The sequence below is a fragment of the Sceloporus undulatus genome, chromosome 2 (assembly GCF_019175285.1).
Source record: "Sceloporus undulatus isolate JIND9_A2432 ecotype Alabama chromosome 2, SceUnd_v1.1, whole genome shotgun sequence".
Lineage (NCBI taxonomy): Eukaryota > Metazoa > Chordata > Lepidosauria > Squamata > Phrynosomatidae > Sceloporus > Sceloporus undulatus.
This window is the reverse complement of record NC_056523.1, coordinates 192759057-192773338: the sequence shown is the minus strand read 5'-3', so window position 1 is coordinate 192773338 and position 14282 is coordinate 192759057. Positions and strand designations below refer to the sequence as shown.

Genomic DNA, 14282 nt, shown 5'->3' with positions numbered 1-14282 from the left:
AAATGTCTTTCCACACATAGGAGAACTGAGAACATGGAGAATCCAAAGCATCTGTTCTTGAGGATGGATTTGCAGTGTAGGGAAAGTGCCATTTTCCAAAAGTGCAAACAAACAAAAACCAATTGCATTTGTCCACTTGATGGGCAAATGCAATTCTCCCCTTTGGAGTTGTTGGGGGCATCTACTTGCTGTGTTAGGAAACATGTTGCTAGGCAGGTACCACCTCAGAAAAGACTCTTCTCTTGCCTTTTCTGAAATACATTATACATTTGTATACATTATACAAATACTGAGTACTATTATTTCCCACCACCTCCACATATGTTCACTTGGGGAAATTCCACAGTGATACCCCACCATTTCAGCATTGCACAATTTAAAGCATTAAGAAGAATGGTTATGCCAAAAGACAGGTAATAATTCCGGTAGACAAGTCAGTTTTAATATACACATTAGAAAAACATCATACTGTTCAGTGAGTACAGAACAGGAAGTAATCCTTTGCTTGCAGTTGCCAATGCGCAAAGTCCATCATTGACACAAAGGCTATGGGAAGTCGCTGTAGGGCAATCGGAAGGGGTATAGCGGTTTATATCGTGTGTCATGCCACAACAACTTTTCTTCCAAGAAGGCGACTGTATCCAAAGTAAGCACGAGGGTCTCATACTTCAGCATGCTGTATACATTAAGACCTATTACAAGAAAGAGACAAGAGGTCAGACTCCATCTTGGGTGAAACTTGACTGAACAGAGGGCAGCAACAAAACAAAAATGGTTCTTTCTAGGATGTCCTTTTCTATGGGCAAACTATCTGCCAAAGTGCTCAGCAAATGCTGCCAATTCCAAGGTTTTATCTTTCTGTATCTCTAACCTTGATAAAATAGTGTATTTTAGGGGTTAGAAACAAGAGGTCTCTTAGCCAAACCTGGGTGGCTCTCTTTCATCAACCTATACAACAGAAAGAGACAGGAATGAAGGAGGGACATGACCTACATCAGGTGCTATCTAAGTGGGTAGCACACACCTGTGATAAAGGTGGTATTTCACAGGTAAAAACATCAGTGAGGGGAGACAGTTGTGAATGAGGATTTCTTTTGGCACTTTAAAGTAGTGATAGAAAAATGTGGTCCTCCAGATGTTGAAATACATCTACATAGTAAATAACCATTGTCTCTGCAAGGGCTGATGGGAGTTGTCTGAAAGGCAACACACACCCCACTCTTGCTTTATAAGGACTGGCCTCACCATGCAGCCAACTGTGCTGTCCTCTCAGATCCTGGGTAGGAAAGTGCACTGGGGTGAGGACTATCCTTCTACCCTGCAGCTACCTGGTGAGCCATACCAGTGCATTTCAGTGCACCTGAAGTGACACAATTTCACTTCTGGCTGCCATTTTGATTGATTTTTTTGGATTCATTTTATGTCTTGGAGAGTTTGGGGAGAGGGGGGTCAGAAGAAGCAAACCACTGTGACTTGAACACATTTTGGGCAGTTTGGGGACAAAGCTTGCCCAAAGATGGGCTTGGATTTTAGAAATGTAAGCTGGGAGCAGTGGGGGCTCTGGGATCATACTTGCAGGTCCCAGAGATCACATGTGGTTTGAAAGCTGCACTTCGTCCACCCATCTTAGATTCATTTATGATTTAACACAAATATTCAATATAGCTGGGCAGCAGGATTCATAGTAAATACAGCTCCAAACTGTACCAGTAACTAATTCAATGAAGAACACAAATAAGTAGGGACCCCTTATTTCCTTGCTTCTTTATGGAAGATGACTTGTACATTCTGTTTCCTGTTAAGATGATACTGGGATAAGTAACATCTGTAAGCCGTCACAGATGAAGCAATACCAAGAGATGAATGAGGATGAGAATGCTTCCTGCATCATTCTTGAGGAGGAAACTGTGATGCTGTCTGAAGAGTTTGAAACAGGAAAGGGGTGCTTGACCAGGATGGGTTAAACACATCATCCAGCTTCAGCATGTCATAGGAGTCATCTTTTAGAAGTTTCTGTCCACCCAAATGAACCCCTTTCTCCTCTACTCACCCATGACAGGCAATAATGTGATGGTTTTAAGGCTGTCTGCCGCAGATTTGATGTTTTCAGGGATTTCATTGCTGAAAGCAAGAGAAAAGGAGAATTAGATATATCCCACATACAGTATATTTGACTATAAGTCTATCTCATATTTAAATCAAGCACAGCTTTTGAGAACAAAATTATGGATTTTGATATACAGTGCGCCCGTGCCATACGCAGGCGTGCCATACGCGGCCTTGAGCATACATGCTCAAGCCGCGGGGCCTGCGCAGGGCGGAGTGTCCCATTCAATTGAATGGGAGCGCGTGCCCGTTGCGCCCTGCGTGCGCCCGTGCTGCTGCACACGAGCCCCATTGTTTCCAATGGGGCTCGAGCATAGGCGGAATTCGCCTTACGTGGAGGGATCCGGAACGGATCCCCCGCGTAAGGCGAGGACAGACTGTATCCTGTAAATATGTCAAGGGGCATGTAAGAAAGGATCTAAAGGATGAATCAAAGGAAAACAATGCCAAAGCACTTGCAAAATTACAGCAGGTATAAGTGTTTATGTTCTTACTAAAGGATGGATGACAGAGGAAAGGTGGGGTCAGTGCTTCCAGGACAGATTACACTCTTGCCTTTTACCAGGGGATGGTTCCTTTTTAAATAAGAGCTAAAGCACAGAACTTAACTTGACCTGTGGATAAGTCGACTCAGGTTCTTGGGTCAACTTTATGACTAAAATTTCTACACTTATAAATGAATATATATTGTATGTGTTGCTGGATATTCTGGGTACAAATACTACCAACCTTCTATTTTATTTGGGTGATGTGTACTGACCTTGAAGTCCTTAATGACCTCCTGCTCCCCAAGAGGAGTGGTATTCATGCTGCATTTCATTAGTGAAGGGACTCAATCTTATCAGAGAAGATTCACCTTTGACTCTAGAGGGATGGTTGTGCTCCTCTGTTGCATTAAGCAGTTAAAAGTCTAAAGTACCTGTAGTCTTGGGTGACTGTGATACCAGTTCTTGTAGACTGGATACCATGACAGGTGAAAATCCTTAGCTCACACCATATGCGTTCATCCTTTTTAGATACCCCACAAACCCCTGTAGCTTCAGTGTGAATGTTACTTTCATGATTAAGATGAAGAGTCCATCCTGGCACTTTAGTGGGAAATTTAATTTTCAGGCCCACTCAATTATATGAAAAGAACCCAAGTGTAGCCAAATGAAAAAGTGCACATTCCCCTAGAGTTACAACCAAGACATTTTTGTATACCTATAGATGTAGAGTTGCCCAAAACAACACTTTCAGATTTTTTAAATCGTGAAGTGCATAATTTAAATTTGTTCTGTTTCACGTAGAAACTCAAGCTGATACATTCAATCTGAAGTGATTAGAGTGTCCGATGCAGATCGAATGCCCTCAAAGCTCCATCACAGATAACATCAGTTCATGTCACAAGGCAGTCTGGTGGAAGATGTGGCTCTCCAGATGTTTCTGAACTCATCAACCTTAGCCATCATGTCATATTCAGGCATGATGGAAGTAATAATTCATTAATATCCTGGAGGGCCTAACGTCAAGCACATAAACAAAGCCATCTTCCCTGCTGGTTGGATGTTCTACCCCTTGGAGCTCAGGCCAGACAGGTTGATTGGAAATGCTACATCTTATGTTCCAAGCCAATGATTTTCAAGCTTTCAAGGAACCATCTCCAGCTCAATTTGTCTGATACAGAAAGCCTTCTGCATCACAGAACCTTCCAGAACATGATACTGTGCATGCAGTGAGATCACAGGGGCAAACCTGTTGGATCTGTTGTACTAAGTGAACCAAGAATGGTACCCAGAATACACGCAACACTCTCCTTTGGCTGCTTAATTCAAGGAAAGATCGGTAGCAGCAGGCAATTTTTTGTTTAGAAAAATTTATTGGCAATTACTAATCTTTTCATTTGGGATCCTAATAAGCTTCTGCTAAGCCCCAAGATTCCCCAGAGGACAACCAGAAAACCATGGATTCAGGCAATATCATACTCCAGAACCTGGCTTTGTGACTTAATGCATCAGCACTGGTCAAACAAAAACTCTGTCCCTCTCCTAAATCTAAGCATACCTGAAGCTTGACTATCTCAGAAACACTCCACACCAACACCACCACTTCCCCACCATTGATACAAACTCACACATCTACAATCAGCACTGATGCTCCCCAGTGCCTGTAGCGGGCCAGATCCATCAGATACTGGGGATCGGAGGTTGGTATCTCTAGAGAATCTACGACATGGAGACTGTCCTAAAGAAAGAGTGGGGAAAAAAGAGACAATGAACAGAATTATGAACATGATATAAGCCAGAGGTACCAATCTGTCCTTCATGCCAAGCCCCTATGTTCTATATAGCCCTGTAGTTTGACTACTTCAAAGTCTGAAAAAGTTACTTTTTTGGACTATAACTGGCCATGCTGATGGTTAATTCTGGAACCTATAATCCAAACAAGTTATTTTTCCAGGCTCTGAACTACTCTCTTCCCTGTCACACATATCTGCAAGGAGTATATGATGAGAGCATCATCATCATCATCATCCCCAATAAATCCAGTGGTGAACAACAAAGAATTAGACGTATAATACCAATTAAAGACCATCTGAAACACATATGAATAACCTCAATCTATACTTTAAAATAATTGATTTAATGATCATGCCTACCACCCATAAGGAAAAGAAATAGTCATGAAGGGAAAAAGAGGTTTGCCAGCATTACATGCATGTTCTTCGAGAAGTAATTTAAGGCAATCAATCCAGTTTTTAAAGAAAGAAATAAAAGACCAGATACTTTAATGTTTGCTTCTGGAGGACAGCATTTCTACACTTTTGGTCACCAGATATTTTGGACTTCATTCCCCAGCAACTTTTGGTTCACCAATCCAAAAGTTGTGAACCATTGCTATCGGGTATGTTGTGTATTAAAGCTATTATGCCTAAAACTCCCCCAGATCCACCTTGCTTTGCAACACCAACAGAATCAGGAGCAGAAAGGAAACAAAAGCCCATCTGTATCAGAGCAATATAGCTATCTTCCATCAAAACTCTCAAGAGTGGCCATCTAGAAAGAAGGGTAAAATTGAGAAAGAATGGAACTCGCATCACAATTTTGTATTTAGGAGTGGGTGCAAAATGCCATTTCTGTAAAACAGTAGTATTGCCCATCTTATGGTTGTCTATATAGGTTATTTACTCTGAATTCCTCCAGTGCTCACTGCATCCTGTTTACATGACACAGGGCCAAAACCCCGAACCAGGCACAGATTGTCTATGTGACATCTGCACCCAATTCAGCTTTTCCTCATCTTAAACCTAAAATGTTAAAACGTTACCTTTTGCTCTGGGTTTTGGACTCTCTCTGCAGTGAGGATGGGCACCTGCCATACCGCATAGTCCCTATGAGCCACCTGGCACAGCTGCTGCATGCACAAGTTACTCTGAGGTCAGAATAAGGTGTCCAGCATAAAAAACATGACTGGGCAGCTCATTGTGAACCCAAGATCTGGAACTCCCTTCCAAGGGAAAATAGGCTGGGTCCCCTGTCCTGAAGCCCTTCCCCCATCCTGGAGCCCTGGTGGCGCAGTGGTTAAATGCCTGTACTGCAGCCATTCACTCAAAACCACAAGGTTGCGAGTTCAAGACCAGCAAAAGGGCCCAAGCTCGACTCAGGCTTGCATCCTTCCGAGGTCGCTAAAATGAGTACCCAGACCGTTGGGGGCAAATTAGCTTACTTGCTAATTAGTTTACTTGCTGTTCACCGCTATGATCTTTGGAACAGCGGTATATAAATAAAACAAATTATTATTAAATTATAAAAAGCAAAGACTTTTTTTATCCATACAAACTACTGGATGTTACTAGGGAAGGCATTTATTTAGAGTTGGTGCTGTATCTTCATCTTGACCCACAGGGTAAGGAGAGTGAGAAATAAAACATATTAGCAATAATAATATTTAAGTAGCATTTTTAATTTAAGTGTGTCCATACAAGCCACTGGAAGTTGTTTATTTACATTTATTTACAGTTGGTAACTATTTGGTAAATACAATTGGTAAATACGGTTTATTTACAGTTGGTACTAAATCTTTAAGTAGTATTTTTAATTTCATTGTTTTTTAATATTTGAACTTGCTTTGTGTTTTAATTGCTTTTTACTGAGGGGTATATCTGCATTATACTGTACAATTAAAGCATTTTGAAACTACTTTCTGGGATCTATAATTTAAAATGTACTTCTTTGCTAAAGAAATAATGCTGCGGTTTAAAGAAACATACTAGAGAAGTGTTGCACCAAATCTATCCTGTAGGATGGAGCCACAGCAGTTAAAGTGAGATCAAAGTGATACAACTGTACAGTATGGATACAAACATGACCTTACCATGAGCCATCCTGTTCCTCATTTTGGGGAGAAAAAGCAAGATGTTGCTTTGTATGACATTACACTTTATCTGTCTACATTTGTTATTGCATCACATGAAAGCGTACATAATAAATTTGTTCAACTAAGTAAGCAAATGTGCCTCTGGAAGATCTCAAGTAAGAGGTGAGGATGAAGTGCATCATGACTTGCTGTCTTCTCTTAGCATTTGATATTCAGAGGTATACAGTGCCTCTGTAGACAGAAGATCCAGTGAGCTAGTATCGTTTATAGTAACTGATATAATGTGCCTTTATTTTTTTGGACGACAACTTCTAACAATAAACAAACAAACAAGCTTCATTTATATACCACTTCATACCGCCTAAGAGTGTCTAAGCGGTTTACTGTAAACTGTAAACAATGCCCCAGCTATGCAACGGGCAGAACTGCTTGTGCTTCTACACTGTACCTGTGCCAGTTTGGTTGTCAATGCCACCTTGAGGCCTTGGACCCGCACTTTCATGGGCAACATGTAGTAGTAGCTGGTAGGGCCCCGCGGCCCATGGGCAATCCCCCCTAGAAGAAAAGCAAAAAAAGAAAGATGTGTCAAAGGGAGGTCAGCTGGAACAGATGTCCTATCTCCTCTAGGTTCTGACTGCAGGCCCAAGGACAGCATTTAGAGTCTGTTGAAAAAAACTCACAGCAGCACATCATGTGCCCAGAAGGCTTACAAAAGGAACATGTTCCGTGTTGTTATAAACAGAGAGAGAGAGAGAGAAGGAATCACTTACCACCACGCCATATCGGTGACCGGATACTGCCATGCCGAGCCCGTCCACTGCCCTTCTGTGCCCAGGGCTTCCTGCCACCACCACGTACCTCTGCACGTGATTTTGTCTTAGCGTAACTCTGGAAAGTTAAAACAGGTCACAAATTATGGCCTGAGCAACACATACCAAACGCCACTCAAGTGGAGCACTGAATAAAGCTCACGTTACCCCACTAGTCATCATAACAGCTTTGCAAAAGAGATTTATTCCTATATTTGTGTGGTGGAGTGAAGCTGAAAAAGAACGGTTTGCCCAGTGTTTCCCATGCTGGTGTAGTAAAAATATTAGCATGTGTGGCTAAGCAAACTCTGGGACAAAGGGGGAGTCTTCATGGTGCATGCTTACTCAATAGAGCTTTGCTCAGGGTCTCTTCAAACATGCTAGCTCTCCATGTACCTCACACAATCTGGACAGTTCACACAAAGAATGTATTTCAATGCATTAGCAGGCATAATGCAAACTAGGGGAGATGGGGCTGAGAAGAGATGTAGGGTTGAAAGCTGGTGTTAGGGCCTATCCATGTGTATGATGCAATACCACAACAGTGTGAATTAGTTAGAATGTATAACTATGCAGAATGCAGTTCCCTAAGAATACTGTCTTTCTGATAAAAGCATCACATTTCTAATCCTTATGGCTGCAAATGTACATACTGTATTTAAAGATATGTGGACAATATCTGCTGAAACCCAGGAGGCAAAGGAGTGGCTGAATCAAGTGGGCATAGTTCAGTGCACATAATTCCTTGTGCCTTCCCAGGAAGCAGAATTACTGCTAGAGCTAGAGTATTAGAAAAAGCATCCATATTACCATAGAATTCAACTTCCATTCATGTTTGGGGTGAGAAAAGGAAGCTGTTTCCCACATTTCCAGTTTTGTACTAGAACTCTAGCCTGGGAATGTAGGCAGCTTCTTTTGCTGCATCCACAATGTAGAAATAGTTCGGTTTGACACCACTTTAACTGCCATGGCTTAATGCTATGGAATTCTGGGAACTGCAGTTTGCTGTGGCATCATAGTTCTCTGACAGAGCAGGCTGAATGCCTCCCAAAACTACCATTCCCAGAATTCCATATTATTGAGCCATGGAAGTTAAAATGGTGTAAAACTGGATTATTTCTGCAGTGCAGATATAGCCTTTGTGCCTATGCCCTTCAGCAGCCTAGCTCAAAAGCCTATTGTATGCCTCCTTTTGGCCAAACATTCCAATTCCTTTTTCTTTTTTTTGCTTAATATTTTTATTACAAACAAATACATACCAATTTCTATATATCTAAAAAACCATATGGGGATAACATACCTAACACAAAATCTAAATCTAAAACTACCTAAAATATAATATACAAACACAGCCAACCTGATCGTACTTTTTAAACATTATTTATCTAACTCCCCTTTGGCTATTTAAAGATTCTATTCAATATTTAAAAATAATCTTAAATAATCCAATATGTTTTTCATGTATCAACATCATCAATTTATCCACTTCTACAAATTCATACAATTTAGGCAACCTATCCTCTTGAAATGGGAATGTTGTCTCTTTCCATCTCTGAGCATAAATCATCCTGGCAGAGATGATCATATATTGTATATTCTTCCATTACTTCTCTCCAACTGTTCATCTAAAAATCCTAATAGAAATAGATCAGATTCCAATTTCCTGTCCTGTATTCCTACCAATATTTAAATACTCACAATTCTCTTGAAATTTCTCTGCCAAACAGCCACTGTGTGTAGGATATCAAGCCTGTGGGCAAAACAAACACAGACATACTGTGTTAGTAAAGGACCTGGGATGTGGGCAACAAAAGAGCAGCCCCAAAGATATAAATAACTGTTTTCAAAATATTCTGGAATTCAAATACAATGTTATCACACTGGTGCCTCTTATGAAAAGGAAAAGATATGGATGAAGGAAGAGGACAATACTATCTTGGAATCTGCTCTGGCATATCTAGTCAGGGATATATCAGATTTCAGTTTAATCTCAAACTTGCATTTGTTTTTATTTGCTGCCCCAGAAGACTGGCTAGTACAAACTAAGCAAAAAGCCCAGACATCTGCAAATACTGCCATACTGGAGGTACAATTCAAGTATCTTGTCCCTGTGGTACACATGAAAAGGTCTAGCCTAGTTTATCCAGATATTTTTATATCACTTTAAGGTATGGGTTTGGGAAACTTTAGCTTGGATTTTGGTGAGTGAAAATCCAAATATCTAGAGGGCCAAAGGTTAATGACCTCTGTTTTAAGATCTCCCAAAACCTATCCATGACAAACATTTATTTAGATCAATACCTTGCCCCTTTTCTGTCCCACCTTTGCTACCCCTGTTCCCTTGAAACTCTTTAATTTATGTAGTCCTGACTCAATGGAATTTACCTATGTGTTGACTCACCATTCGACAATCGGTTCAGTGGGTCTACCCTACTTGGGACTACCCAATGGGATGCCAGCCTAGATTACTATGCATCCTTTTTTAAACAAATGCTTGCTTATTTTTATTTTTATGTAATCAAGAGGGCCAGAAACCCAAACTCTGCTTACCGGGGCATTACTGCAAATACATCTGGATGTAGATCTGCCAAGCCCATATGCCTTGCATCGTAATGTCTCAAAGACTCTACCCAGGCCTGAACAGGTGAGAGGTGTTTGGGGATGGCAATGCTGCATTTCCTTAGGATGGGATTACTGGAGACTACAGCAGGCTGTGTTTCTAAAGCAAGAAAAACAATACCTGAATTTCTGTTATCGGTTTTACATTTTAATCATGCAAAAAGCCTTTGGCTTAAGCATTAATAAAAATTGAATTGAAGAGAAACAATACAGAGCAATCACACTTTAGATGTGATTTTCTGTTACTCTTACCTGAAATCATTTTTATACTTGCAAGTACATATATAAAATGACCAGAACCTATATATCTTTTATGAGTTCATGTGTCCACCCATTTCAATCACTTCAGTGAAACCAAGAAAAAAAGAATCTCATTCAATTTATAAATCCTTTCATATTTGGTCACCTTAAGAAAATTCTTTCTTACTGTAAGTGGCTTGTTACTAGACTGTATGTAACAGAATTCCAATCTTGAATACAACACAAAATTTCAAAGTATAATAACATCCAAAATCCACAAAACAATGGTACTTTTATTGGGCCAAGTGAAATGCACAAAATACATACTGAAAGCTTTTGAAGCCATTTGTGACACGTTTTTGTGTATTTTGGTGGATGCAATAAAGGTATCACTGTTTTGTGGATTTTGGATGTTACTATACTTTGCTATATGGCGAACACAGCTACCCTGGATATGTTTTACAGGACTTCAAAGTAAAACATGAAAAATAATTAAAATAACTTGATATCAGCATCAGATGTGTGTGTTTCAAGCTACCTGGCAACTTCTGGCAACCATATGAACTTCATAGGATTTTCATAGGCAAAGAATCCTCTTTAACAGTTCCTTTCTCTGAAATGTAGCCTACAGCACCTGATACTGCTTGGTGATCTCCCATCCAAGTACTAACCAGAGCTGACCCTGCTTAGCTTCAAAGATCAGATGGCATTTGGTGCCTCCAGGGTATTTAGGCTAGCATCAGATACTACACATATAACAGAAGTGAAAACATGTATTTTACATTTTTATATTGCTGCATTACATTTTCAGACAGTCTGTTGCCTGGAAATCTGTCAGCAAAGCCAAATGTCTCAAATACTTGAGAATCCGTTTGCCACTCTTCTCAGAAACAGATTATCTCAACACTACCATCTTTCCTTCAGATCAATAAACTAAGGACTATGGATATACAGAATACTCAAGCAGAGTGAGATTGGGCCTCCTCCAAAAACGTCTTCAGTTTTTGTCAGAGTATAACGCAATGATTTGTGTTTTCTGGATAAAATTGAAATATTTTCCACTGGTATAAATTGACTGAGATTTGACTCAGTATGTGTTTGACTCATATTTAGTCAAACAAAATAAAATAAAACAAGAGAAAATTTTAAAAGTACACCATATTACTCTTCTACTGTTATCAAAGGTTTTTTTAAAGTTCAAATTCTCAGTCAGCTATTAAGCCCTGTTACTTAAAAGGCTGAAGGCCAGTCACTATCTCTCAGCCTAATCGGAGTTTTGTAAGGATAAATGGGTGACAGAGAGAACACAAGTGGCACATGGGACTTCTTGGGAGAAAAGTGGGATAAACGGTACACAGAAATAATATTTTATAAATATGAAAAAGACTTACCTCTTAAGGAAACTGCATTAACCAAAACAGCAGTATTACCTGGAGTATCTGCCTGTTTTGACAACGTAGTTGAAAAAAGCTGGGAATGGAAATTAAAATATAAGCAGAATGAACATCTGAAATGACCGATCAAAGCCAATATAATGGATTTACAAATGGGACAAATCTCCCTTAAACAATATTCACAGCTGCTTATGCCTGGAACATCTCCTCTGCCAATGGAGTGTCTATTTGGTGCTGCCTCTTTAATTTCACTATGGACCCTCATTGCTCCAAATGAAATACACCAGAACAGTTATAAAAAGTGTTAGTCCATTCATCATTGTTGAGACACACTTTGCCACACAAGGCACATCTAACCGAGTCCAGGATTGAGGAAATGCTAGGATATAAAAGTAACTAAGTAAGATACAGAATTTGCTCCTCTAAAAGAACATTTTGAAAAGAGACACATTTATAATGCAGAATTTGAAGACATAGCCATGTAAGTCTGGAAAAGCAATATGCAAAATGATCTTGCAGCACCTTTGAGTCTAACTGAAAGACAGAAATTGGTAGCATGAGGAATGCATCTGAGGAAGTAAACTTAAATCTACGAAAGCTCATGCTACCAACTTCTCGCTTTCAGTCAGACTCAAAGGTGCTGCAAGATCCTTATTTTTATGGCAGAAATCAACCTCTATTTCATTCACCTTAAATGAAGCTAGTGTGATGTAGTGGTCTTAGCATTGGACTATGACCCTGGAGATGCAGTTTGATCCATGCTGCAGCGTGGATTAGACCCAGGGTTCAAATCCCCACTCTGAGTCACGCACTCTCAGCTCCAGAATGCCCCATGATACTTCCTCTGAGGCTGAAAGAGTGTGACCTGCCCAAGTCCACCCAGTGGGCTTCATGGCGGAGCTGGGAATTGAACCCTGGTCTTTAGAGTCACAGTTATGAAGTCACACCTGCTGAAGTAACTGCTTCTACACAATCATAAAAGGCAGAGGAGCCCTCTCCCGTTTTCAGTCCAGCAGACTAATTTTGTATTGTTGTTGTGTACCTTCAAGTTGTTTCTGACTTATGGGCCCCTAAGGCAGTCAACCTATCATGCAAGATTGGCATACAGGAGGGTTTGCTGTTGCATCTTTCCCCTGAGGCTGAGTGTGATGTGTCCTTGTTGTTTTCAGCTTATGGCAATCCTAAGGTGCTGGACATTATGGGGTTTTCTTGGCCAGGTTTCTTCAGAGCGGGTTTGCCCTTGCCTTTCCCTGAGGCTGAGAGAGTGTGACTTGCCCAAAGTCACCCAGTGGGTTTCAGCACTGAGTGGGGAATTGAACCTTGGCCTCCAGAGTCACAGCTCAGTACCCAAACCACTGGGCCACACTTGCATATACACCCAATGTATATAGCACCTTAAGTCCTAATGCTGGGAAGTTAGCACAAAACACACTTATTATGCTGTGCTGTTAAACGTGGCAGCACAACAGCAGTGCTAAAAATGCAAGCAAACAAACACACACAAATAAAAACCCTCTACATTTTTCAAAGCAAAACAAAGAATGGAATGGGAAAAATGTGTCTTCAAAACAGCATGAGGGGACATGCTAAAACAAGTGACAGTAATACTTGCCCATAGGGAAACCATACTTGCCCACAGAGAATCATAAGAATAGGGGAGAGCATTCCCTTATGGTTCTCTATGGCAGTAGTTCTCAACCTTTGGACTTCAACTCCCAGAAGTCCCAGCCAGCTTGCCCAAATGATCAGGGATTCTGGGAGCTGAAGTCTAAAATGCCTGGAGGACCCAAGGTTGAGAACCACTGCTCTATGAGCAAGTATGGCTTCCCTAGCCTGGGGTCATTTGTTTCAGCAGGTCCCCCAAATGAGCTGGCCTCCTTGGAACCCATAAAGCAGAGCCTCCATGGGCAAGGGCAGTGCACAACTGAAAGCCAGGAAGGAGCATGAACTGAATGCCTCCATTAAGGTGCCAGGCTCAACCCAAGCCAGAGCCACGGCCACCTCTTTTAGCCTCCCCAGCCCTTGTCCTCCACTGCCTGCCCTTCTCACCCTCCGACCGGATCCCTGCCTCAGAAGCCTCACTCCCAGCCGGATCATGGCAGCAGCCTATTTTTCCTCCCTTCCCACGTGATTCACAGGGGAAACCCACCTCTACTTCCGGCGCAGAGTGATGACGTCAGGAGCGAGGGGGCTTCCCTGCCTTGAAGCCACTGACGTCACTAAAGGCTGTGCTTTCTCCACCCGTTGTTGTTGTTGTTGTTGTTGTTGTTGTTGTTGTTGTTGTTGTTGTGTGCCTTCAAGTCCTTTCTGCCTTATGGTGAACTTGAGCCTTATCTGGTGCTTTGAGTGTTGGACTATGATTCTGAAGTCCAGGGTTTGAATCCTGACCCAGCCTTAAACCCACTAAGCGACCCTGGGCAAGTCACACTCTCTCAGCCTCAGGGGAAGGCAATGGTAAACCTCTGAACAAATCTGGCCAAGAAACCCCATGATAGGGTCACCTCCTTAGAGGGTTGCCTAAGTCAGAAACAACTTGAATGTGCATAACAACAACATCAACCAGGTGAAGCTGTCATGGAGTTTTCTTGCCAGGTTTCTTCAGAGGGGATTTGTCTTTCCCTTTCCCTGAGGCTGCGAGAGTGTGACTGTCAACCAATGGGTTTCCATGGCCAAGCGTAGGATTTGAACCCTGGTCTCCAGAGTTATAGTTGAGTGCTCAGACCACTACTTACACAGCCTCTGCTTCAACATTTGTTCA

The 14282-nt window shown here is 41.3% G+C and overlaps 1 protein-coding gene across 1 annotated transcript; it reads right to left on the bottom strand.

Annotated features, from left to right (window-relative positions):
* Positions 1–420: 420 nt before the first annotated feature.
* MRPL4 (mitochondrial ribosomal protein L4) lies at positions 421–13681 on the bottom strand. The gene is made up of 9 exons (XM_042454891.1): positions 13574–13681; positions 11522–11600; positions 9822–9990; positions 8970–9021; positions 7233–7350; positions 6911–7017; positions 4220–4329; positions 2051–2121; positions 421–692 (listed from the first exon to the last, which is right to left on the bottom strand). The coding sequence occupies exons 1-9, from the start codon at positions 13619–13621 to the stop codon at positions 547–549; spliced, it is 900 nt and encodes a 299-aa protein (XP_042310825.1). The 5' UTR covers positions 13622–13681; the 3' UTR covers positions 421–546.
* Positions 13682–14282: the final 601 nt, after the last annotated feature.

Excerpts from the sequence above, each read along its gene's own strand:
- MRPL4 (XM_042454891.1), bottom strand. The coding sequence starts at position 13,621 with ATGATCCGGCTGGGAGTGAGGCTTCTGAGGCAGGGATCCGGTCGGAGG. Across the intron at positions 9,022-9,821 it reads GTATTTGCAGTAATGCCCCG|GCTTGATATCCTACACACAG; the intron begins GTAAGCAGAGTT and ends TTTTGCCCACAG. Across the intron at positions 693-2,050 it reads CACATTATTGCCTGTCATGG|GTCTTAATGTATACAGCATG; the intron begins GTGAGTAGAGGA and ends TTCTTGTAATAG.